The sequence below is a fragment of the Monodon monoceros genome, unplaced genomic scaffold (assembly GCF_005190385.1).
Source record: "Monodon monoceros isolate NGI ecotype Baffin Bay Population unplaced genomic scaffold, NGI_Narwhal_1 Super_Scaffold_11, whole genome shotgun sequence".
In the NCBI taxonomy this organism is placed as follows: domain Eukaryota; kingdom Metazoa; phylum Chordata; class Mammalia; order Artiodactyla; family Monodontidae; genus Monodon; species Monodon monoceros.
This window is the reverse complement of record NW_021703767.1, coordinates 1,815,687-1,841,354: the sequence shown is the minus strand read 5'-3', so window position 1 is coordinate 1,841,354 and position 25,668 is coordinate 1,815,687. Positions and strand designations below refer to the sequence as shown.

At 50.1% G+C, this 25,668-nt stretch overlaps 1 protein-coding gene across 1 annotated transcript in view; it reads right to left on the bottom strand.

Annotated features, from left to right (window-relative positions):
* Positions 1-25,668, bottom strand: part of DNMT3L (DNA methyltransferase 3 like) — a 34,578-nt gene extending 8,910 nt beyond the window's left edge. The window contains exons 1-11 of the mRNA XM_029214602.1: positions 25,586-25,668; positions 25,461-25,535; positions 10,071-10,141; positions 9,105-9,291; positions 5,920-6,083; positions 5,371-5,460; positions 5,001-5,045; positions 4,232-4,311; positions 4,044-4,156; positions 3,088-3,259; positions 741-828 (exon numbers count right to left, since the gene is read on the bottom strand). Coding sequence (XP_029070435.1) covers positions 741-828; positions 3,088-3,259; positions 4,044-4,156; positions 4,232-4,311; positions 5,001-5,045; positions 5,371-5,460; positions 5,920-6,083; positions 9,105-9,291; positions 10,071-10,141; positions 25,461-25,535; positions 25,586-25,668 — 1,168 coding nt within the window. The remainder of the gene's footprint in view (positions 1-740; positions 829-3,087; positions 3,260-4,043; positions 4,157-4,231; positions 4,312-5,000; positions 5,046-5,370; positions 5,461-5,919; positions 6,084-9,104; positions 9,292-10,070; positions 10,142-25,460; positions 25,536-25,585) is intronic.

The window sequence follows — 25,668 nt, the reverse complement described above, 5'->3', positions numbered from 1 at the left end:
TTGAAGGCTGGGTGGCCACGGGCTTCCTTCAGGGGAAAGCTGTGCCCACTCTGTGCGTCTCAGCCCCCAGGTCCCTAACACGGGTGTGCATGAGGCCGCTGTGACCACACTACACAAGACACGGGGCGTAGTGCCAGAAGTGGGGTGGACGCCCCCCCCCCATTCCATTTGGCCAGAGACAAGGAGTATTTTCACAGATTCTTCTTACATCTGCCGGGCCCAGGAGAATCCATAGGATTTCCAAAGGCACCAGCAGGTGGGGTCTGCTCAGGGTACAGAGGGGCAGGACACCCAGGCAAGGCTGGAATGCAGCACGTGACCAGCCTGCGCAACCTGGGAGATTTGGGTAGAGAGGGAGGGTGCAGGGAGCCCTGCGAGGGGTGGGGCAGCCCTGTAAGGCGGCCAGGTATGTGGAGGTGTCTGAGGTTTGGTGGTCGTGGGCAGGGCTGTCCTAGGCAGAGAGCCTGGGCCCCATGGCCCTCACTACAGCGTTTCACACCCACCATCTTGCAACGTGAATTTTCTTTCCAAGGCATCCCTGCTGAAGGAAGGAGCCCCAGGTGCTCTTGCAACCCTCTCCTCCTGAAAATGACCCTCAGGTCCCCAGCCTCAAACATGTAGCAAGTGCATCATAGGGGACATTTCGACCCCGCCCATCGCCCACTCCCCCGGTCCCCCATGGGTCTCGCTCCAGGCAGACCCATCTTCCATTGTCAGTCCTCAGACATCACTGCACCCACCTTTCTTGATGTCCCCAAAAAGGGACAGCACCCGGATGGGCTCTCTCTTCCACATGGGCACAGTTTTGTACATCTCAAGGGGACTCTCCTATTTATTTTTTTTTAAAAAAAGGATGTTCTGATGACTGCTTGGTTGTACAGCCCATGAGTGACAAGAAAAATTCTTTCTGGCTCTGCAGAAGCTTTTCCCCTGATGAATGAGGACACACCTGCCGAGGCAGCTGGCCCCACCCTGACTGCACTGACCCCCAGACCTCCGTGAGACCCCACCCATTACCCAGGACGAGGGCTTCTGTCTTCCACACCAAGCCCCCAGCCTGGGCCATCTCTAGCAAAGGAAAGGCAGGTGCGAGGGCATTATCCTGACTGTGAAGGAAGATAATTCTATCCCGAGAGAAACCACTTCCCTTGTATTTCTTGGGAAGAGTCTCAAACCTGGGGGATTCTGAATACCCACGGCCATGGGATTCACCCGACCCCTCTCCGTCCCCTCTGCGGGCTCTGAACGTGGGCCTCAAGCCACACAGCACCCCTGAAGGCTACCAGTGTCAGGCATCTCCCAGGCCAGGCCTGAGCCAGCCCCTGAGTCCTGCCATGAAGGAGCCAGGAAGGCCTAGGGTAACACCCGCCCACCCCGCAGGGCACCCGGTGGCAGAGACCCGATGGATCTATTCATGAAACAAGCAGCCCAGCGCCACCTGACCCCCAGGAGGTTGCACTTGGGAGTGCCTGGCCTCCCACGAACTGCGGATGGGATTCCAGGCCTAGGCAGGGGCACTGCCTGGGGGTGGGGGAGGGGGGTCCCAGGAGACCCTGAGCCCCAGGGGGAAGGGTCTGCCCAGGGCTGGAGCAGGTGGGCACCCAACGCAGGCAGCCAGTGAAGCGGCGGGCGAGTGTAAGGGAGGGCAGGCTGCCCGGAGGAGGAGGCGTGGGGAGGTGAGAAGGGCGGGGCGGATCCCGCGCAGGCACAGCCCTGAGGGACACTTGCAGACACACGTCCTGGTCCCCCGCGGCAGCCGCAGGAGCAGTGCCTCCTTCCCGCTGTGCTCCGGCTCTAGTGGCACTAATACCAGCTGTGAGCATCAACCCCTTCTCCCTTCAATGAGAAACTCGTCCTGCAGTCTGCCAGCACGGGGCCTTTCTGCACTGAGAGGGAGCGTTTCTGCCGCTCACCGGACCGCGAGAAGGCTCTACGGGGAGTGCAGGCACCTTGCTCCGAAAAGCACCATAAAGGCACCTGCTCCCATCTGGCTTCAGGGAGCACTGGGTGGTGGGGCTACCATGTGCCACCGTGGTGGCCCAGCAATGCCGTGTGTGGCAACTCTCCAGAACCAGCCTGGCCATGTGCCACAGGAGAGAGAGCCTGAGACCCCAGGCCGCCACGGTGAGCACCCAGCCTTCCCCATCACGTGGCCACCCTCCCTCTGTGCGTCTCTGTCCCCTTCCTTCCTGTTAGATGACACCAATCATTGCATTTCATGTCACCCTAATCCAGGATGACCTTACCTTGAGATTCTTAACTAAATTACGTCTGCAGAGACCCCATTTCCAAAATAGGCCATGTTCACAGGCAACAGGGGTTAGGACGTGGATGTGTCTTTGGGGGACAGAGCTCAACCCACCATGATGAGCCCAAACTCCTGCCTAGCTCCCAGATCCCGACCTTGATCCTGGAGAGGACCCACGTCTGTGCCAGCTGTCCAGGCTGGACCAGGAGAGCCTTCCCGGGCGTTTACTCCCACTTGCTGGACCTAGAGGCACACCTCTGCTGGGCCCCTCTCCTACGTCCTACAAATGCCTCATTCCCAGGCTTGGAAGAAAAACTGCCATGCAAAAGTGATTTGTAGAGGGACTTCCCTGGTGGCACAGTGGTTAGGAATCTGCCTGCCAATGCAGGGAGCACGGGTTCGAGCCCCGGTCTGGGAAGATCCCACGTGCTGCAGAGCAAATAAGCCCGTGCGCCACAACTACTGAGCCTGTGCTCTAGAGCCCGCGAACCACAACTACTGAAGCCTATGTGCCACAACTACTGAAGCCCGTGAGCCTAGAGCCCGTGCTCCGCAACAAGAGAAGCCACCACAATGAGAAGCCCACGCACCGCAACGAAGACCCAACGCAGCCAAAAATCAATAAATTAATTTAAAAAAAAGAAAAAAGTTAAAAAAAATAAAGTGACTTGTAGAAGACAGAGCATCTATCGGACAAAGAGGGGATGAGAAAAGTGCATTTGCTTAAAAGCCCTTAACATCATTGTGTAAGAGGGAGCGGACGGGCATTTTGCAGCCCGTCACCAGAGGAAAGGAACCAAGTTAGGGCCGCCGAGCACCCGCACCCGCTGTGTCCTCACCGCCTCCCGGTCGCAGAAGGCCTTCAGCCACCCCCGCCACTTCTTCCTCCTCTGCAGCAGCCCACTGCGGGGGAAGGGCAGGCACAGGAAGCAGACCCAGTTACTCATGGCCTGCACTTTCCCCGAGGTCCCGGGGCCCACCAGGCTGTCGATGCACTCGAAACAGTAGCACCTGGAGTCAAACAGAGAACCACAGCGACAGGCCTGCCACTGCCTTGGCCGCCAGGTAGGCAGAGGCGAGCCTGCTCCTTGCTCCGGAGAGAAGGGTGGAGGCCACACGCGGGCTCAGGTGAGAAGACGGAGCTGGCAGGGGCGGGAGGCGGGGCTGCGGCCCGGGGAAGGGCACGGGTCCCTCTTGGGGACCCAGAGCGATGGGAACCCAGCCATCTGCAGAAGACAGCAGGGGGTCTGTGGGTAGTGACAGATTTCACAGACTCCCCTAAGCCAGCTGGCTCCCTCCTCCAAACTCCAGATCCTGAGAAACCAGGCAAGATCTCTGCAGGAGCGCCCACTGCGGGGTCGGGGCGGGGCTGCAGACTTGGGGCGACGCAGCAGTAAATACCAGGACACCCGGAACGACTGAGGGGAGGGGACCACGGGTAACAACGCTTAGGCTGGTATGTAGCAGGGAATGAATACGCCTCGCCTGACCCCAGCCGCATGGGTTTCCTGTCGCTGCCCTACTTAACCACGGAGGGAGCAGCTATGTCTTGGCGATAAAAACAGAAAGAGAAATCACAAGCACAGATCTTCTGCAACACCCTTCCCCTAGGTCATGGCTATACACCAAATGAAACATTTGAGATGGAAATGGAAAGCTTTGGAGAAAGTCATACTTTTGGGAGGTGAACCCCTTTGGACTCTGGGATGCGGAGCTGAGAAGAATGGGAGTTTCCCAGGCTTGTGGGCAGTGGCCCTTCACCCCTTGCCCGGACCCCCGGGGCCCCTGGCCTCACCGCGTGCAGTCGGGGTTCTCACAGATGAGCAGCGTCTCTCCCGCACAGCATATGGAGCAGTAGGACAGGTACCCGTCCTCGTCGTACAAGAAGAGGCACTCCAGGAACTTGTCCTTGGTGAGGGCAAAGCCAGGCTGCCTCCTCTGTTCCAAGGCCTCCATGGAGCCGCCGCACGCCTCCCTGCTTACCTTGCACGGAGTGCACATCCCTCCCTCAAACAAAGGGTGCCGTGTGTGCACCCGGAAACTTCCGCAGCAGATACACATGTCTGAGGTGAAAACCCACAGGGCAACGTGTCACAATGCCAGCAGGCACAGCAACAGACTTAGGAACAAGTTTAACAATAACAAAAAAAGGGCAAGACCTGTACACTGAAAACCAGAAACTAGTCCTCAAAGAAATCAATGATCAAACAGATGGGAGGGCATCCCATGTTCATAGATCAGAAGACTAGACAGTGTTAAAATGGAGAGCCTCCCCAAATCTGGTTTTCAGAAACCCGATCCTTCTCAAAATCCCAGCTGGTCTTTTCCTTTCTTTCTTCCCTTTTTTTTAGAAATTGCTAAGATGATCCTAAAATTCATATGTAAATGCAGGGGATCCAGAATGGGCAAACCCAAAGAGAAAGAAAGTAGATTCGTGGTCGCCTAGGGTTGAAAGAGGGGAGGCAGAGGGATGAGGAATGAGGACGGACTGTTGATGGGTACCAGTTTCTTTTGCGGATGACAAAAATGCCCTAAAATTAGATTGTAGCGATGGGTACACATATCTGTGATTACGCTAAAAGACAATGAAGTGTACGCTTCAAATGAAGTGTCAGGGTCCTTGGGGCAGGTGGAGGGGACACGAGCTGGGCACCATACACTGCCCTCTTCCATGGACGGACAATGAGTGAGGCGGCAAGTCTTTCCTCAGCTGTCTGACGTCCCTTCACCTGGGCAGGTGTGCGATGCTCACCTTCTATGTCTCGCTGGTTAACCTTGACTTCATAAACAATAAGATCTGGAAAAGAAAATAAGTAGCCCCTTCCTCTGCCTGTCTCCTAATTTAGACATCTCAAGAGATGAGCCTCACAAGTCCTTGGTGAAGGACTTCTGATGTCACAGGAACCAGAGGATCAGCCCCCCCGCCCCGCCCTGTCCCCTCCACCTTTCATGGCGACATGTTAAACATCTGAGCTGGTGGGGTGGGGTGGGGGAGGCTTTGAGTGGGGCCCTTCTGCTCCTGAGTGACGTGGGAGTATTCCAGAAGCCGGGAACCCTAGACTCTGCCCAGGCCCGGGGTCAGCATCCCAAGTGATGGAGCCAGTACCTGAATGAGCCCTCACCTCTGCGGAGCCTGGGTGACGGTGGGGATGACTGCTCGCTGGAGCCCACCGGGATGATGTCCGTGCTGTGCTCTGCTTCCGGGTCCAGGACTGCAGCAGTGGCCGTGGGGACACCAAACCAGGAGACAGGACGCGCACCAGACAGGGAGAAAGTGTCCCATCAGCCTCCGTCTTGGAGCCCCAGACCCCCAGCACGGAGACTGATCAGACCGCCCAGCCCGGCCCCTACCCACCTCCCACCATGACACTCACCCCTCTCGACCCCCAGGGTCAAGGGGCAGGAAGACCAGTGGGGAGTGCCAACCTCGAGAGGGGGCTCGGTGGGCGCAGTCAGGTGGGCAGCTTCTCCCCACAAATGGGAGGGCAGGGGGCCTGGAAGGGCCCAGGGTCCACCACGGCCCCTCCCTCCTTCTGTGTCCTCCCTAGCTGTGCACCCCTCAGCCACCCCCATGCTCCTGCCGCCCCACTGTCCCCCAGACCCCAGCCTGTGGTCTCTCCCACCAGACCCTCAAAGGCAAGGGGTCTATGGAGAAGAAGAAAGGGCCTCACTGATTTCACAGGGCTGGGGACACGGCTCCCCTTCCAGCAGCGGGGCTGGGTCAGGGTCCGAGCCATCCAGGGTTTCCAGGCTCAGGGTTCCCGGGGAGGAGAGGGCCATGGAACCTGGGAAGGGGCCTTCCAGAAACCAGCAGGAACCGGGGGTGCTGGGCCCGCTGGGCGAAGGGGGTGCGAAGGGTGACGTGACGTGCGGGGGCGGGGGAGTGGGGAGGGGCGGGGGAGCCCTCAGTGCCACTGGGTGTTGGCTGGAAGGGTGGGGGGGCTCGCCCCTGTTGGGTGGGGTTAGGGAGTCGGGGGATGGGGGGAGGGAGAGGGGGGCTCAGTAATGGGGCGCTGAGTGTGGGGTGGGGGGGTGGGGGCTTAGGGGCAGGGCTGTGGTCTTGGGGGAGGGGCAGGAGGGCAGGTGTGGGCAGAGGGAGGTCAGTGGGCTTAGGGAGATCAAGGGTGAGGGTGAAGGTGCTGGGTGAGGGTTGGGGGGGAGTTTACTGCGGTGGGAGGGGCCCAGGGGCAGTGGGGGGGAGGGGCTCAGCTGGGGCCTGGAGGGGGCATAACTCCCCCACCTCTGCTGGGGTGTGGGCTGGGCCTCCTGACTTTCCCAGAAAAAGCTCAGCGCGAGGCGGGGGGGTAACTTTGCAGTGAGAAACCTGACAAACACAGCTCTGCCAGGTGGTCAAGGTCGACGTCAAGAGTGGAGTGGACAGTACTGACCTGGAGGCACTGAGATGAGGATGGCCCGTCACCTCTGTGGGCTCCCTCCCCATGACCCTGCCTCCACCAGTGAGAAAAATACCAGAAAATTCCAGGGGAAGAACAGCATACAAAATACCTGCCCAGGACTCTTCAGAACTGTCACGCTCAACAAAAGCAGAGAAAATCTGAAAAACCGTCACAGCCAAGAACAGCGTAAGGAGACGTGATGACTAAATGGGACAGAGAAAGGACATTAGGGGAAAACCAAGGGCATCTAGTAGACTGTGGCTTATCGGTGTAGTGAATGTTGTATCAGTGTTGGTTCGTTAATTGTAACAATTGTATCACACTAATGCAAGACGTTAGTGATAGGGGAGACTGGGTGGGGTTTGGGGGAATTCTGTCCTAGCTTCACAAATGTTCCGTAGATACAAACTATTCTAAAATAGTTTCTGTTTTTAACAACACAGTATTATTGACTATAGTCACCATGCCGGTATATTACATCCCTATCTATGGGAATTTATTTATAACTGGAAATTTGTATCTTTTGACCCTCTTCACCCATTCGCCCATCCCTCAGTCCTCACCTCTGGCAACCACCTTCTCTGTTTCTATGATTTTTAAAAAATATTTATTTATTTATTTGGCTGCACTGGGTCTTAGTTGTGGCATGTGGGACCTTTAGTTGCAGCGGGATCTAGTTCCCTGACCAGGAATCGAACCTGGGCCCCCTGCATTGGGAGCGCAGAGTTGTAACCACTGGACCACTAGGGAAGTCCCAGGTGTTTTTTTTTTTTTAATTCCACATGTAAGTGAGATCATATGGTATTTGTCTTTCTCTGTCTGACTTGTTTCACTTAGCATAATGCCCTCAAGGTCAATCCATGTTGTCACAAATGGCAAAATTTCATTCTTTTTTACGGCTGAGTAATATTCCATTGTATACATACACCATATTTTCTTTATCCATTCATCCATTCATGGGCACTTAGGGTGTTTCCGTGTCTTGAATACTGTAAATAATGCCGAACGTGGGGGTGCAGATATCTTCTCAAATTAGTGTTTCCTTGTTTTAGGATGAATATCCAGAAATAGAATTGCTGGATCGTATGGTAGTTCTATTTTTTCTTTCTTGAGGAACCTCCATACTGTTTCCCGTGGTGGCTGCACCAGTTTACATTCTCACAACCGTGCACGAGGGTCCCCTTTTCTCCACACCCTCCCCAGCACTTGTTATTTCTTGTCTTTTTGATACTAGCCGCTCTGACAGGTGTGAGGTGGTAGCTCACTGTGGTCTTGATTTGCAGTTCCCTAATGATTAGTGATATTGAGCACATTTTTATGTACCTGGTGGCCATCTATATGTCTTCTTTGGAAAAACATCTATCCAGATTCCTTGCCTAGATTTTATATCAAATTGTTTGTTGTTTTGCTATTGAGCTATATGAATTCTTTATATATTTTGGATATTAACCCCTTATTAGATATATGATTTTCAAATATTTTCTCCCATTCAGTACATTGCATTTTCATTTTGTTGATGGCTTCCTTTGTAGTGCAGAAGAATTTTTAGTATGATTATAGTCTCATTTGTTTATTTTTGCTTTTGTTGCCTTCGCTTTTGGTGTCAAATCCAAAAAACCATTGCCAAGACCGATGTCAAGGAGTTTACCACCTATGTTCTCTTCTAGGAGTTTGTGGTTTCAGGTCTTATGTTCAAGTCTTAAATCCATTTTGAGTTAATTTTTGTGTGTGGTGTAAGATAGTGGTCCAGTTTCATTCTTTGGCATGTAGCTGTCCAGTGTTCCCCAACACCATTAATTGAAGAGACTGTTCTTTCCCCATTGTATATTGGCTCCTTTGTCATAAATTAATTTTCCATATATACGTGGGTTTACTTCTGTGCTTTCTATTCTGTTCCATTGATCTATGTGTCTGTTTTTGTGCCAGTACCATACTGTTTTCATTACAGTAGCTCTGTAACATAGTTTGAAATCAGGGTGTGTGAAAACTCTAGCTTTGTTCTTCTTTCTCAAGATTGCTTTGGCAATTCATGGTCTTTGTGGTTCCACATAAATTTTTAGATTGTTTTTTCTATTCCTGTGAAACCTGCCATTAGAATTTTGATAGGGGTTTCATCAAATCTGTAGATTGCCTTGGCTAATATGGTTATTTTAACAATATTAATTCTTTCAATCCATGAGCATATCTTTCTAAATATTTTAGAATATTTATTTACAAGAGTTTATTAAAACTTTTTTTGGTGGAGTGAAGACAATACTGATGACGAAAATGAAATCATTTTCCCCATGTTTGAGTACGTTGTCTTGATTGCCTTCTCCTCCTTTTACTTAGTTTAGCTTTGTTTTTTAACTAGGACACCAGATTAAAAATTATTATAAGGACCAGGAGTGACTGGGGTGCAGGCCTCTCTGTCACCTGACCACACCACCCAACTCCCATGTCACACCCCTGCTCCCCACTCTGCCCTGTCCATGTTGTTCCTGTAACGGAAGGGGAATGTGGGGATTCCAGGGGCCCATTCCAGCTCCATGGAAGGGACTGTCTTCTCGTTGTTGGACCCGAACAGCAGGGAAGGCGTCCTGGGGGCAAGATCACCTGGCCTGGTGACGTGGAGCAGAGGCTCCTGGAAGGTTCCACCTAGGGTACCTGGACAAGTACAGGAGTGGGGGGAACCCAGGACACTCCCGGGCAGGTGCCTTCCTGTCAGGGTCTCGGGTCACCGTATGCCCTGCGGCAGCTTGGCAGAGACCAGCACTGTCTGGGGGGGGTGGGGGGGCCCTAGTGGTTTGGAAACAGGCCTCAGAGGAGCTGGCCTCTTGGTGACCAGCTCAGTCTCTGAGGCCACCACCAGCATCAGAGTCTGACATGTCAGGACCCTCTGCCGGCCAAGGGTACCCCTGTCCTCACTCATGGACACCCCAGGAAACCCGAAAATCACATGCATGGGAGCAAAGGGCGAGACACAAAGCAGGCCTCCATCTCCATGGGGACCACCCGCCAGCTCCACCTCCCTCTATGGCCCCGCACCCAGCAGTGGTCACGCTCTGCGAGGGGCAGTTCTGAAGCTTCCTGGGTGAACCCCAGTCCCTCCCAGCCCAGCCCAGTCTGCCTGAGAGCCCTGCCTTCCCTGGCCGGGACTTCTGCAGGGCTGGCGCGGGCCCAGTGAGGACCTGCTGACACCCCTGCGTGAGCCTCGGTGGGCCTGTGGTTAGGCCCCGCCTGGCCTGGCGGTCACCCTCTGGGTGCTGGCCTGAAAGGGTGACCCACAGCTTGATCTCAGCTCAGTTCAGAGGCTTTTGGGCCCAAAGGCATCCTGAGCGGCACCTGACTCCTGTCGGGCTCGGCCCCTCACCCGAGGCTGTGTACGGCCTAGGAGGAGCCTGTCCTGGTGCCAGGGCACCAACCACCGACCACTCCCCTCCTACACTGCTCGGTCCTCATGCTGTCCTTCTGCATTCCTGCACAGCCCCAGAGTAGCAGGGGGTCTCGCAGGCATCTGGAGAGGATTTGGGGGCACATGAAGCAGAGGGGGGGCCTGGCAATGGGTGGAGCCATGCCTCTCTGGGAGCGTACACTGGTGGGGGGGACGACGGGACCACTGTCCAGAAGCTGCATGAGGGAAGCCACAGGAGCATGAGGGCCACCAGGGACTGGGATTCAGACCTTTTCCTTTGCCTGCAGGTGTCAGGCCTCGGCTCCTGGCTGCTTGTAGGTCATTCAGGTGGAGGCGCTGCAGAGACCCCCTATCTCCCAGGCTGTGGGCCAGGGCGTGGGATGAAGTGGGGGGTGCAAAGCCCAGCGCCCCCACTAAGCGGGCTCACGACTCCAGACCTTCATGCTTTCACTGCACGGTAAGCTCCCAGGGAGACAGGATCCTGGGGAGACCGGCTGGGCTCAGTCATCCTGCGTGTCTCGAGCTGATTCCCACACTGGTGCTTCAGGCATACAACTCCACATGCAGTGTCTATAAATGTTCCATGAAGGGAAGAGGCTCTGTTGAAATAGGGCTGGGGGAAGTGGAATGTTAAGTGGGTGCGTTTCCTGCGGGACTTATCAGAGCCTTTATGATGGAAGGCTCAGTGATGGAAGTTGTGAACCTCCAAGCAGGGGATGGTATACAGCCTGGCCCCGACCGATCTGACCAGGGCATCCTGTTCCCAAGGCTCCCATGACCGTGCTTCTGGAGGGTGGGAGAAGCTGCCGGCTGTCGGCCCAAGGCTGGGCACATCGGCAGGTGGGCTGGTTAGGCCTCAGCACTGACGACCCAGGACCCAGGGCTGCAGCAGCAGAGGCTGGTGTCCTGTCCCTTCGTCCTGACCCTCATGGTTCCGGCCCCCGTGGGGCAGACTGATGGCCAGTGCCCTTTTCTATCTGGAATGTGCAGCCAGGGCAGGGGAAGGGAACACAGGGACCCGCCCACGTTTCAGTTACCAAAGCAGGTCACCTGACCCACCTCACGCTAGCGGGAGGCGAGTGGTGCTGTTTTGTGATGCTCTTGGGGGAATGGATGGATGGATGAGTGAACATTCATTCTTCTCCCCAAGACAAAGTGCAGTGGGGGTAAAAGAGGAATTCGCCCTTGTGTTGGCCTGACCACAAGGTGACCCACTGGTCCTCAGGCTCTGGTCTGACCCTCCGCCCAGCCTGCCGCTGTCTTGACCACTAATGATGCTTTACATATGCAGAGAGAGAGAAAGCAGCCACTGACAGCTCAGAAGGGCCTGGCCTCGCAGCCAGGTGTCCGGGTGGTCCCAGTGGATGCCAGCGACCTCACAGGGCACAGCCTCAGACAGGCCACTCTGTGCAGTGATGAGGGGAGTGGAAAAGACAAGACCCCTTCCCAGTCTGTCTGAGCACAAAAGCCAGGACCTCCGCCACCCACAAAAGCGACCAGACATCCCCCTCTCCTGGCTAAGACGGTGACTGCACATCTTCCCAACTGCCGGACAAGAGGCCTTAGGGCGCCAGGTCCCTGCACCTCCCCTTCCCAACAGCACCCCATCCAGAGCTGCCGTGGGGGAGCCTTGGGTGCAGGGCTGCAATCTGGGACCCCCGTTCATGGTGATGTCATTGCACTGATGTCCCTGAGAACATGGCGATGAGCCACCAGCTTACTGGATTTAACCTGCCCTTCCTCCAAGCCCACATATGCCAAGGGAGTCCCCTTGTAGCACATTTACAAACACGTAGTGGAGAACACCATTTTATTATCTGTGCACAGGCTATATACGTATTTATAGACTGATGTTCAGAAAGTCCCAAAGTAGATGGTGAAACGATGCTGGATTCCAGCCTCTGTTGCTGTTGGGCTGTGGAATAAAACTTAGGAAAATCAAGTCTCTCTTCTCTGTTTCTTTTTCTTTTTAAACGCTTGAGTGTTTGTCTTTTTCTTATTGATTTGAGAATTCTCTGTATTAAAGATATTACCTAATCCTCATATACGTGTCACAAATATTTTCTTCAGCTTGTTATATCGATTTTAATTTTTTAAATATTTTTATACACAAGTATCTTGCATTTGTCTTTTCTGTCATGGTTTTTGCTTCTCCTATCATACGTAAAAATTTCCTCTCCACCACAAAACGATACCAGCATTCATCTTTATTTTAGCATTTTATTCCATTTTGTAGACATATCTTTATTCTAGTCGGGATCTTTTTTGGTGTTTGGCTTTTTGCACTGATAAGATTATTCGTCAATTGGTCCATCTACTCCCCCCCTCCAACATATTCCATGCAAGGCATTTATTACCTAACAATCCACAGTTGTGTTTGGATATCGTGCTAAGCTTTGCATTTCACACCAGCAATCTGTGTCTCTCTGCACCAGTCCCCCTGCCCTCCTCACTGTAGCTTTTTTTTTTTTTTTTTTTTTTGCGGTACGCGGGCCTCTCACTGTTGTGGCCCCTCCCGCTGTGGAGCACAGGCTCCGGACGCGCAGGCTCAGTGGCCATGGCTTACGGGCGCAGACACTCCGCGGCATGTGGGATCTTCCCGGACCGGGGCACGAACCCGTGTCCCCTGCATCAGCAGGCGGACTCTCAAGCACTGCGCCACCAGGGAAGCCTCTCACTGTAGCTTTTTAATACTTTATCTGGGGCAGCTTTGATCCTCTTCGAAGGTGTCCTGTCTCTTGCTCATTCATCTTCCAAAAGAACATGAGACTCAACTTCTAAACCCCCTTTAGTAATTCAATTGGAATTACATTAACTTTAGAGAATAATTAAGGAAGAACTGGCTTTTAAAAAAAATTTTATTGAAGTATAGTTGATTTACAATGTTGCATTAATTTCTGCTATACAGCAAAGTGATTTGTTATACATATGTATTTTCTTTTTCATATTCTTTTCCATTATGGTTTATCGGAGAATACCGAATATAGTTCCCTGTGCTATACAGTAGGCCCTTGCTGTTTATCCATTCTATATACACTCGTTTGCATCTGCTGACCCCAAACTCCCACTCCATCCTTCCCCCTCCACCCAGCTCCATTGGCAACAACAAGTCTGTTCTCTATGTCTGTGGGTCTGTTTCTGTTCCGTAGATATGAAGAACTGCCTTTTAAAATGCAATTAAGAAATGAAATCCAGAAGCATGGTGTATCTTTCTGTTTCTTCTTTTTAAAAAATTGTATATGTTAATTATACCTTAATAAAAAGAGATACCAGCAAATAAATAAATAAATAATAAAAATACATAAAACGTAAAATGTGGGTGCAGCAGATTTCTTCCTATCTTTATAGTTTACTGGGTGCTACGAATAGTTTCCATTATACTTTATTTCCTACTTTTCATGTAAAAACTAATCTGTGCATGTTATTAAATTCGAACCATATTTAAGTGTACAGATGAACTAGTGAAGCCCCATCTCACCATCTCCCGCCTGCCCCAGGGCTCACACCTGCTTTGTCCCCTTCCAGACTGAGAGGTTTTATTTTTCCTTCTCTTGTTTTCATCGCAATAATCGAGTCACCCTGTACACACCGCACGGCAATTTGCAGCAGCCGCCCCGCCTTCCCCCTGGCTCGGCCATTGTCTGGAGGGGTGGCCTCGATGCTAACCTGTCTCCGCTGAGGGACATTTTGGGGGTTTCCCTTCCTTCACCCTCACACGTAATCCGCAGGGGACTCCCCTCTGACCCCGGAGCAGGTCACTTTTCTGCTTCATTCCCTGCACACTCAGCGGGAAGGGAGCTGGTGGGGACCTGCTGGAAGGGATGTCCCCAGAGAACACTGGTGTCAGTGTGCATTTCCACGGCCCACCGTGGCCCAGGTCCCAGCCTGCCAGCCTCCCAGTGGGGCCAGTGGGTGACCAGCATCTGCACGGGGGATTCAGGGCCACAGGCGGAGGCTGAAGACACTGCTGTGGCTATGCCAGCCAGAGGCTCTCTGACCTGGAAACTCCCTCCACGCTTTCTGCTCCTGTACAGTGTTGGCTGGGTCCCCGTCCTGTCACTCCAAGGTCATGCTCTTCCCAGCGCCAGGCCGTCGGCACTTCCCAGGCTGGCTCCCCAGCTGGGCGAGGGCTCATCCTCTTGTCCACTTAACATGTCCTGATCCTGCAGAGGATGGGCCTGGCAGGGGCTGGGCAGGGCTGCAGGCTGTGGCCAGGAGATACCAAAACCTAAGAAGATGAAATGGCAACTCCCAGACTCAGAGAAAATACTCAAAACATTTTCACGATATCTGACAAAAATCTGTGTCTAGAATATGTAAAGAACTCTGACAAATCAATGATACAAACAAGCCTTTTTTAAAACAGGCAAAAGACTTGAACAGACATTTTGCACAAGAAGATACACCAGTGGCCGATAGCACAAGAACATTAGTCATCAGGGAAATGCAAATCAAAGCCACAGTGAGACACCACCACATACCCAGCAGACTAGCCATAATCAGACATCACCAGGAGTTGCGAAGATGTGGAGCAACTGGAACCCTCACGTGGTGCTGGTGGGAACGCAAAACGGCACAGTTGTTTTGGAAAACTCTGCGCTCCCTAAATTCATATCTACCCTATGGCCCAGGAATTCCACCCCTAGCTATCTACTTACCCAAGAGAAATAAAAACCTTGGTCCAACAAGGACTTGGACAAGAAGGTTCACATTAGTTTTGTCCACAACAGCCCAGATGTCCTCAACAGGTGAGCGGATGAACAAGCTTGGGAGGTCCAGACAGCGGAAGGAATGAAGAACCAGCGCTCACAGCCACATGGAAGAAGCCAGACGTACTCAGAGTGAAAGAAGTCAAATGGGTAAAGTTTCATACCAGACTGTTCCCTTTATAGAAATTTCCAGAACAGGCAAAAGGAATCCACAGTGACCCAAAGTAGATCAGAGGTCCCTTCCAGGAGGTGGCACCAAGGAACTTTCTGGAGAGATGGAAATGATCTGTATGGTGATAGGGGTGTGAGTTACACGGGTGGGCCCATGTGCCAGACGCAGACGGGCACACAGATCCGTGCACTGCACGGCAGGGAAAGCATAGCTCAGTAAAGGCAAAACGGGGACTCAGCAAGGAGAGGAGTTTGTCATGGCTGTAGTGCTCTAGAATTTCTACCGAAAATAAAGGTCAATTTTATAGAACCAGTGGTCAAAGAGCAGAACAAGAGACCCCCAGCCTTGCCCCACCCCACCCCACAGGCCTTGTGGAAACATAGGTTGCTGGACCCTCCCCAGAGCGTCTGACTCTGCAGACCTGGGACTCTGCACTCCTCCCAGGCACTGTGGATGCCCCAGGAGCCACATTTTGAGCAGGAAGCCCGAGCCAGACAGAGGGGCGGGCCGTGAACTGGCCGCGCTCCCGGCCACACGTTCTGGGGGCCACGCGAGACCATAGGTGGCTGCAGGCCTCCCTCCCACCTGCACCACGTGATCCCCGCCTGGGCTGGGTCCCTCCCCAGGTGCACAGGCGCTGGGTTTCCCCCTACGCCGCTGCCCTTCGCAGGGGGTGTGCACCTCGCAGTCCTGCCCCCCACCTGCTCCCCTCTCCTGGGCTGCACCCCACTCCTCAAATGGCTCTGGGGTCGGCAAGCTCATTGGTGACCTGTGACTGGCTCAGTCCACAGGCCAGCCCTCAGTCCCACGTCACGTGGTCCGCCTGCCAGCCTGACCCTCCCAAGGCTTTCCCATCTCAGCTGACGACGACCCCATCCCTCCCGTTACCAGGGCTCCTCCCTGCTTCTCACACCCACAGCCACCCTTTTCTTTTCCTCTCTCTCTTAGTATTTTATTTTAGTTTTTAAATTTTTTGTTGGAGTATAGTTATCTACAGTGCTGTGTTAGTTTCTGCTGTACAGCAAAGTGAATCAGTTACACAGATACATCTACCCACCCTTTCTTAGATTCTTCTCCCATATAGGCCATTACAGAGTATTGAGCAGGGTTCCCTGTGCTCTACAGCAGGGCCTTATTAGTTATCTGTTTTATATATAGTAGTGTGTATATGTCAATCCCAACCTCCCAGTTTATCCCTTCCCCCTCTCCCTCCTTGGTCACCATAAGATTTTTCTACATTAAGCCATAAGATTATGGTCACCGTAATGTTTTCTACATTAAGCAAATCCCTCCCCAGACACACCCAGTGCTGGACTGTGCCCCACCCTCCCGCCTGGTCCAGGCCACCATCGGCTCTCTGGTCACTGGGGTGGATTCCTGCTGAGTCTCCCTGTCTGCTTTCACTCTGAGAAGGGTCAGACTCCCAGGATGCAGCTCTTATCACCTGCCGGCTCCCTGCTGCTCCCTCCTGCCCACACTGCTGCTCAGGACACACCGGCCTCCTTGCCAGGCAGATGTCTCCACAGGGCCTTTGCACCTGCTGCCGCCCCCCCACCCCCGCACCTGGAACACCTGCTCCCCAGAGAGCACATCTTCAAGGGCTTGGTTCAGAGTCCTCCTCTCAGGCTGCCTCCCCTCCCGCTGCTGTAAAACCTGACGCCACACCCCACACCCACCTCCCCTCCTCCCCACTGCCCTGTTTCCTCACCTGCACTTATGCCTCTAGTATGTATGGGCCTCTTACCTGTTCTGTGCATTGTCAATCCCCTCCCACTAGAGTAGGAGCTTCTTGGGCAGGGAGCTTGGTCTGTTTTGTTCTCCTGGAACACTGGCAGGCATGCAGTAGGTGCCAAATAAATGCTTCCTGTGGGTCATGGAGTCACACATCCACACATCACTTACCAGCCTCCTTCATACTCTCACTGCCATGGGCTATGGGCTGAGCTGGGTGGGGCTCCTCGGCCCTTGTCCACACCCGGCACACCTGGCACAGCTGGGATCCAGGGAAGGGAGCATGCCTGCTGTCCTCTCGCTGACACCTTTTACTCAAAGGAGGAAGTGAAGAAACCCTAGATCCTTCTGTCATGGCAAAACCACCTGAGCAGCTGTGCCCAGGCTGGACACGCGTACGTTTAACTCATGCCCGAAAGCAGCAGCGTTAGTCTGGGAAAACGATAGATGTGGTTTTCTCTACTCCTCTTGCTAAGTCTAACTCAAACCCCTGGACATTATATACAAAACTAATATAAGAAAACTCTGAAAGGCAGAGAGAGGAGGCAGACCAGCCAGGGCCCTCAGAAAAACTTGGTGATGAGTCCCCTGTTTTGTTCTGTTTGTAATTTTTGCCTTTCATACCCAAGACCTGCTATTGGAGATGCCAGCAACGCAGAAACACCAACAGGCACAGCCAAAAAGAGCCATCCAATCTGTCGAAGGCCCGAATAGAATAAAAAGGCTGACCCTCCCACAGGTGAGAGGAAGTCCCCCTGCCTGACTGCCTTGAGCTGGGACGTCTTTTCTGGCCTTTGGATTTGAACTGAAACCTTGTCTCCTCTGGGGTCTCCAGCTCACTGACTGCAAATCTTGGAACTTCTCAGCCTCCATAACCATGTGAGCCAATTCCTTATAACAAATACATATTATTTATTTAATCTCCTATTGGTTCTGTGTCTTCAGAGAACTCTGACTAATGAAGCCTTATTTAAAGTGTTTCAGTGAGCAATTAAAACACATTAGAAACAAATGGAAAGTTAGCAACTCTCAGTTAAGAAAGTCTCTGGGGGACTTCCCTGATGATCCAGCAGTTAAGAGTCTGTGCTTGCACTGCGGGGGGCACGGGTTTGATCCCTGTTTGGGGAACTAAGATCCCACATGCCACAGGGCCAAAAAAAAAAAAAAAAAGAAAGTCTCAGCAAAAGAAAAATATATATATATGAATATATATACATATACGTGGTATAAAGAAGGGCCAAATGAACATAACTAAATAACTAAAATTTTTAAACCACCATGGAGCGATCAGATGAAAGGATAAGTGGACAATAGAAATTACCCAATTCAAACAACACTGAGAAAACAGACTGAAAAAAGTGAACAGAGCCCAAGGGACCTGTAGGGCTACACAAAAGATTTCTGTCCTTAGAGTCCCAGAAGAAGAGGAGAAAGAAGATGGGGCTACACACTACTTGAAGAAACAATGACTGAAAAGTTCCCAAAGTTTGGCAAAAGCCATAAACCCCTATACATTCAGGAAGCTGAACATATAGGATAGAACCAAAGAAATACACGCCCAGACGTATCATAGCAAAGATTCTAAAAACTGAAAATATGGAAAACTCTTGAAAGCAATGAGAGAGATCTGACATCTTGCCTATAATAGAAAAAAAAACAATTTGATAAAAAGTAATAAAGATTTATTTTAAAAAAATCTGAATGGTACCAATTTCAGAAATTACAGAGGCCAGGGACTTCCCTGGTGGCGCAGTGGTTAAGAATCCGCCTGCCAATGCAGGGGACACAGGTTCAAGCCCTGGTCCAGGAAGATCCCACGTGTCACAGAGCAACTAAGCCCACGTGCCACAACTACTGAGCCTGCGCTCTAGAGCCCGCGAGCCACAACAACTGAGCCCATGTGCCACAACTACTGAAGCCCCCATGCCCAGAGCCTGTGCTCTGCAAAAAGAGAAGCCACTGCAATTAGAAACCCACACACCACGACGAAGAGTAGCCCCCACTCGCCACAACTAGAGAAAGCCCATGTGCAGCCACAAAGACCCAACACAGCCAAAAATAATAATAATAAATAAATTTATTTTTTTTAAAAAGAAAGAAATTATGGAGGCCAGAAACAAGGGGCACAATATTTCTCAAGTGCTGAAAGAAGAGCCCTCCCAACCAGGATTCTACATCCAGTGAAAACCTTCTTCAGGGATGAAGAGAAGTCAGGTCATTCTCAGATAAAGGAAACTGAAAAAATTTGGCACCAGCAGACCAACCCTAAAAGAGTGGCTAAAGAGTGTTCTCTAAACAGAAAGAAAATGATAAAGCAGTAATTCTGGAACATCAGAAAGGAAGAAAGGACAATGAGAAGACTAAAAATATGAGTAAAAACATTTTCTTTCTTCTCTTGAGTTTTATACATTTATATTTGACAGTGGAAGCAAAAATTATAACACTGATATAGTTCTAAAAGTATTTAGAATAAATATTTAAGAAAATTATATTATAAATAAGGAAGCTAAAAGGATGTAAAGAGAGGTAAGCTTTCTACACTTTACTGAAACTGGTAAAATCTTGACCAGTAGACAGTGATAAGTTATGAATGGGTAGTGTAATACCTAGAGCAACTACTAAAAATTTATGCAAAGAATATAAAATAGATAAACAACAAGGTCCTACTGTATAGCACAGGGAACTATACTCAAAATCTTGTAATAAACTATCATGGAAAAGACTATGAAAAATAATATATATATATATAATATATATATATTATACATATATATATAAAGCTGAACCACTTTGTTGTACAGCAGAGGCTAACACAACATTGTAAATTAACCACACTTCAAAATAAATAAATAAGTAAGTTCTGCAAAGAGATACAATCAAAGACACTACAGATAAATCAAAATAGAATTCTGTAAGATGTTCAGGTAACCCACAGGGCAGGAAAAAGTAATCAGAGAAAACAAACAGAAAACAAAAGTAAAATGGCAGATTTAAGCCCAATGTATCAATAATTACATTAAACGTAAATGTTATAAACACACAAAGTAAAAGAATTTGGCAGAGTAGTTTTAAAAAAATGACCCAACTATATGCTGTGCACAAGAAATTCACTTCATACATAACCATAAAAGTAGATCAGAGGGCTTCCCTGGTGGCACAGTGGTTGAGAGTCCACCTGCCAATGCAGGGGACACGGGTTCGTGCCCCATTCCTGGAAGAGCCCACATGCCATGGAGTGGCTGGGCCCGTGACCCGTGGCTGCTGAGCCTGCACATCCGGAGCCTGTGCTCCATAACGGGAGAGGGAGAGGCCCGCGTACTGCAAAAAAAAAAAAAAAGTAGATCAGAAATGACAGGATGGACAAAAACAGGTATATCATGCAAGCACTGATCAAAAGAACGCAGGCATGGCTCCATTAATACCAGATAAAGTAGACTTTAAAGCAAAGAAAATGACCAGAACAATGAAAATTGACCCTTTATCATCATGTGATGAAACAGTCAATCTACCAAAAAGACATACAAGCCTAAATGTGCGTGCAACAAACAGCAGAGCAGAAAATACATGAAGCAAAACTAATAGAACCTAAAGAAGAAATAGATAAATCCAGTGTAATTGGAGACTTCAAATCCTTCTCTGAGCAATTGATGGAACCATGAGACAAAAAAACAGAGAAGCTCAACATCACCATTGGCCAGCAGGATCTAATCAACATTTATAGAACATGCCCCCCAAATTACAGAATACACATTCTCTTCAAGTGTCCACAGACATAAACCAAGATAGACCATCTCTTAGGACCTAAAACAAACCTCAACACACTTAGAAGAATTGGAACCACACAGTGTGTGCTCTCTGATCACAGTTTGTGTTCTCTTGGAATCAAACTACAAATTAGTTGCAGAAAGAGAACAGAAAAGCCTCCAGACACTTGGAAACTAAACATCACACTTCTAAATAATCCATGGATGAAAGAGAAAGTCTCAAAAAATACACTGAATGAAAAATGAAACCACTACATATCATAGGTTGCGGGATGTGGCTCAATCGGTACTGAGAGAGAGAAGTTTATAGCACTAAATGCAGACTTTAGAAGAGAGGGTTATAATTATGCACTCACTTTAAGAACCTACAAGAATAAGAGCAAAATAAACCCAAAGCAAGCAGAAGGAAAAGAATAGTAAAGAGCAGAAATCAATAACATTAAAAATAGAAAAACAACAGGGAAAATCAGTGAAACAAAGAGCTGGTTCTTTGAGAAAATTTTTTTAAAAATCAACAAACATCCAGAAAGACTGACCAAAAAAAAAAAAAACAAAACCAAAACCAAAAAAAAAAAAAAGGCATGGGCTTCCCTGGTGGCACAGTGGTTGAGAGTCCGCCTGCTGATGCAGGGGACACGGGTTCGTGCCCCGGTCCGGGAAGATCCCACATGCCACGGAGTGGCTGCGCCCGTGAGCCATGGCCCCTGAGCCTGCGCGTCAGGAACCTGTGCTCCGCAATGGGAGAGGCCACAACAGTGAGAGGCCCGCGTACTGCAAAAAAAAAAAAGAGGCAGAGAAAACACAAATTTCCAATTTTAAAACTGACACAGGTGGTGTCACTGTGGACCCTAAGGACATCAAAAGGAAAATGAGAGGAGATTATGAACAACTCTACACTCATAAATTTGACAACTTACATGAAATGAACCAATTCTTTAAAGACCACAAACTGCAACAACTAACCTGATATAAAATAATTAGAAAATACCCCGTAACTATTAAGGAAATTAAATTCCTAATTTAACTCCCCTCAAAAAAAAAAAAATCTCCAGGCCCAGATGGTTTCACTGGGGTTTCTACCAAACATTTAAAAAAGAATTAACACTAATTCTACACAATCTCTTCCAGAAAATAAAAGAGGATGAATATGGCCTGATTCATTGTATGAAGCTAATATCACTCTAATGCCAAAACCAAACAGACAGTCACAAAAAGAAAACTATAAGCCAAAATACCTTGTGAATGTAAATGCAAAAATCCTTAACAAAATATTAGAAAATCAGATTCAACAAGATATACTATGACCAAGTGGAGTTTATTCCAGGGATGCAAGTTTGGTTCAATATTCAAAAAAATCAATCCATGTAATTTGCCATATTAACAGCCTAATGAAGAAAAATGATATGATCATATCAATCAATGCCAAAAAAGCATATAACAAAATTTAATACCCATTCATCATAAAAACTCTCATAAACATAGGAATAGAAGGGACTTCGTAAACTTGATAAAGGCCATCTACAAAAAACCTACAGCTTTTCTTCCAGGATCAGGAACAAGGCAAGGACGTCCACTCTCATCGCTTTTATTCAACATAGTGCTGGGAGCTCTAACCTGTGCAATAAGGCAAGAAAAGGGAATAAAAGGCATACAGATTGGGAGGGAAGAAATCAAACGGTTTCTATTTACAGATGATAAAATTGTCTTTGTAGAAAATCTCAAAACAAAATAAAAACACTCCTAGAACAAATAAAATGAATTCAGCAAGGTTGTAGGATGTAAGATGAACATGTGAAAAATCATTTGTATTTCTAAATACTAACAATGAATAGACACACAAAAATTAAAATTAAAAGCACAAAGCTACTTACGCTTGCTCAAAAATTTAAATCTTAAGTGTAAGTATAACAAAACAGGTATAGAACTTGTGTGCTGAAAACTACAAAACATTGATAAAAGAAATCAATTAAGTTCTAAATAAATGGAGAAACATACACACATGGATTAGAAGACTTAACGTAATAAAGATGCCAATTTTCCCCAAATTGTAACTTCTATCAACATCCTAACAATAATTTTGTAGATAGAGACAAGATTATTCTAAAATTTATATGGAAAATCAAAGAAACAACAGTAGCTAAAACAATTTTGGAAAAAAATAAAATGGGAGGAATTGGTCTACTGGGCTTCAAGATTTATCATATAATTACAGTAGTCAAATATTTGTGGTATGGATGGATGGACATACACAGAGATTAATGGAACAGAATGGAGAACCCAGAAATAGATCCACACAAATATGCCCAATTGATTTTTTAAAAATTAATTAATTTTGGGCTTCCCTGGTGGCGCAGTGGTTGAGAGTCTGCCTGCCGATGCAGGGGACGCGGGTTCGTGCCCCGGTCCGGGAAGATCCCGCATGCCGTGGAGCAGCTGGGCCCGTGAGCCATGGCCGCTGAGCCTGCACGTCCGGAACCTGTGCTCCGCAACGGGAGAGGCCACAACAATGAGAGGTCCGCATACCGCTAAAAAAAAAAAAAAAAAAAAATTAATTAATTTTTATTGTGGTAAAATATACATAACATAAAAGTTACCATTTTAACCATTTGGAAGTTTAAAATTCAGGAGCAATTAGTACGTCAAAATGTTGTATTAATCATCACCACTGTCTATTCCCAGAACTTTTTCATCATCCCAAACGGGAACCCCATACTTATTAAGCAGTGACTCCTTCCCCTGCCCCCACCTCCTGGAAGTCTGCTGTTTTCGATTTGCCTATTCTGGGTATTTCACATACATGAAGTCACACAATAGGTGGCGTCTTTTTTTTTTTTTTTTTTTTTGCGGTACGCGGGCCTCTCACTGTTGTGGTCTCTCCCGTTGCGGAGCACAGGCTCCGGACGCGCAGGCTCAGCGGCCGTGGCTCACGGGCCCAGCCGTTCCGCGGCATGTGGGATCTTCCCGGACCAGGGCACGAACCCGCGTCCCCTGCATCGGCAGGCGGACTCCCAAGCACTGCGCCACCAGGGAGGCCCAATAGGTGGGGTCTTATGTCTGACTTATTACACTCAGTCTAGCAATTCTGAGGTTTATGCATGTTGTAACTGAGTGATACTTTATTGTAGGATGGACCACACTTTATCCATTCTTCTGTAGATGGACAGCTGGGTTGTTTCCATCCTTTGGCTGTTGTGAGTAATGCTGCTATAAACATTTGTGTGCAAGCTTTTGTTGGAGTATCTGTTTTCGATTCTTTTGGGTGTACACCTAGGAGTGGAATTGCTGGGTCATACGGTAATGTTATGTTTAACTCATTGAGGAGACACCAAACATTCTTCCAGAATGGCTGCACCATTTTACATTCCCACCATCAACGTGTGAGGGTTCCGATTTCTCTGCATCTTCTCTAACACTTGTTATTGTCTGTTTTTTGATAACAGCCACCCTAGTGGGTGTGAGGTGGTATCTCATTTGGTTTTAATTTGCATTTTCGTAGTGAGTAATGACGTTGAGCAGCTTTTCTTGGGGAAACAGGTGCAGAGAGCGTCACACAGCTAGCTGGAGGACAAGAGGGTGCTAAAGTCCTGGCAGAGAGTCACCAGGAGACCGAGCCTCCCTTGGTGCCCACCACCCAGGAAGTCCTCAGGGGGCAGGCCAAGGGCCTCTCCTGCTCTGCTCCTCCAGCTGAGGCCTGGGCTGGCATTCTGAGGACCCTGAGGGCATTCTAACTCAGGATTTCTGACCCCTGGGACCCCAGCCCTTTTTGGGGAGCCACAGAGACTGAAGCCCCCATCTGGGGCAAAAGGAGAAGACTGTAGTGTCCAGGCTTCCTTGAGGGGCCAAGGCCAGCACCCGAGGGACAGGACCCCCTCCTGTTCCCACCCTGCCACTGGGGCCTCCTCCTTCCTGACATCTGGGCATATCTCTCAGGGAGCATTTCCTCCTCCTGGCAAGCTGGGAGTGCCTGACATGGGCAACAAAGGAGTGTCCTATGTGCTGAGAGCATGCACCTGGACACCATCCATCCAAGGCCATTTACTAGCTGTGTGACTTTGGTCAAGTTCCTTAACCTCTCTGTGCCTCAATCTCCCTATCTGTAGAATGGGGATGATAATAATGTTGAATGAACAGGGTGGTTCTGGGATTAAGTAAGGGCAATTGCAAAGTACTCAGAACAGTGCCTAGTGTGCAGTGGGGCTGGTGTGTCTCATACGTAGCATCACTGCACTGCAGGAGAAGCTCCTGTGCTCGCTCCCTTGCAGGTGAGGACAGAGGCTCAGAGACTCACTACTGAGGGGTGGGCAAGTTGCTGGGCTGCTCGCTGTCCGGAGAAGGAGCTGAGGCTCAGCCCCGAAGGCAGTGACCTGGCTGAAGGCAGTGCCGGCCCTTGAGGGGCCCCTCTCGCCTCCACACACCCTGGGCCGCTCCAGGTAAGGGGCTGCTATGGAAACCCCCGGCGTAGTGGAAAGTCCGAAACTCTACAGGAGCCTGTTTGCTAATCTCCAAGCCAGAGCCTGGGTGACACCCGAAGCAGTCAGGCCAGCCTCACGACAGAGGCACCTGCAAGGGTATCAGGGCTTTAAACAGTGAAGTGAAGACTTTGCTCTTCTTGGCAGTTTTTAATTTCCCTTGAACCGTTGGCCTGTGACTAAAGCGTTCCCTAGGGACCACCCAGCCCCCCCAGGGAGAAAATGCACTGGGTGCAGAGTGGCGCTGGAGGAGCATGATGCTGAAAGAATCGGGGCTGTAGGCCAGTCACCTCAAGGCCACAAACATAGCTCCCTGGCATCTGGGTGCTTCTGTGTGTGAAATTTGGGGTCACGCAGGACACGCAGGAAAGACCCCCAAGCCCCACATCTCCACAGCTGCACCCACGGCACTGGAGCCTGTGGGCTTGGCGCCCTGGAGGTGGGCAGTGCCAGGGCCCTGCTCCTGACTCAGTCCCCAGAACATTCTACAGGAGAGCTAGCCCAAGAGCTCCATGCTTAGGTCCTGGCCCTGGAGATGACCGCCCCCTGTGCCGGCCCCAGGCTGACGGAGCTCACGTCTCCACCTCCAACACCGCTGCCCCAGGCTTGGAGCAGCCCAAGGCCCAGAACTGAACCATCAGGGGCCCGGGCCTGGAGGTGGGGACACAAAGGCTGGGCTCCCAGGTCAGGAGGGGACTCACAGTGCCCCACCCCGGACTCCCACCTCAGTGTAAAACATGAGGGCCGACGCATGCAAGAAGTCTCGGTGACAGCCCAGTCTCAT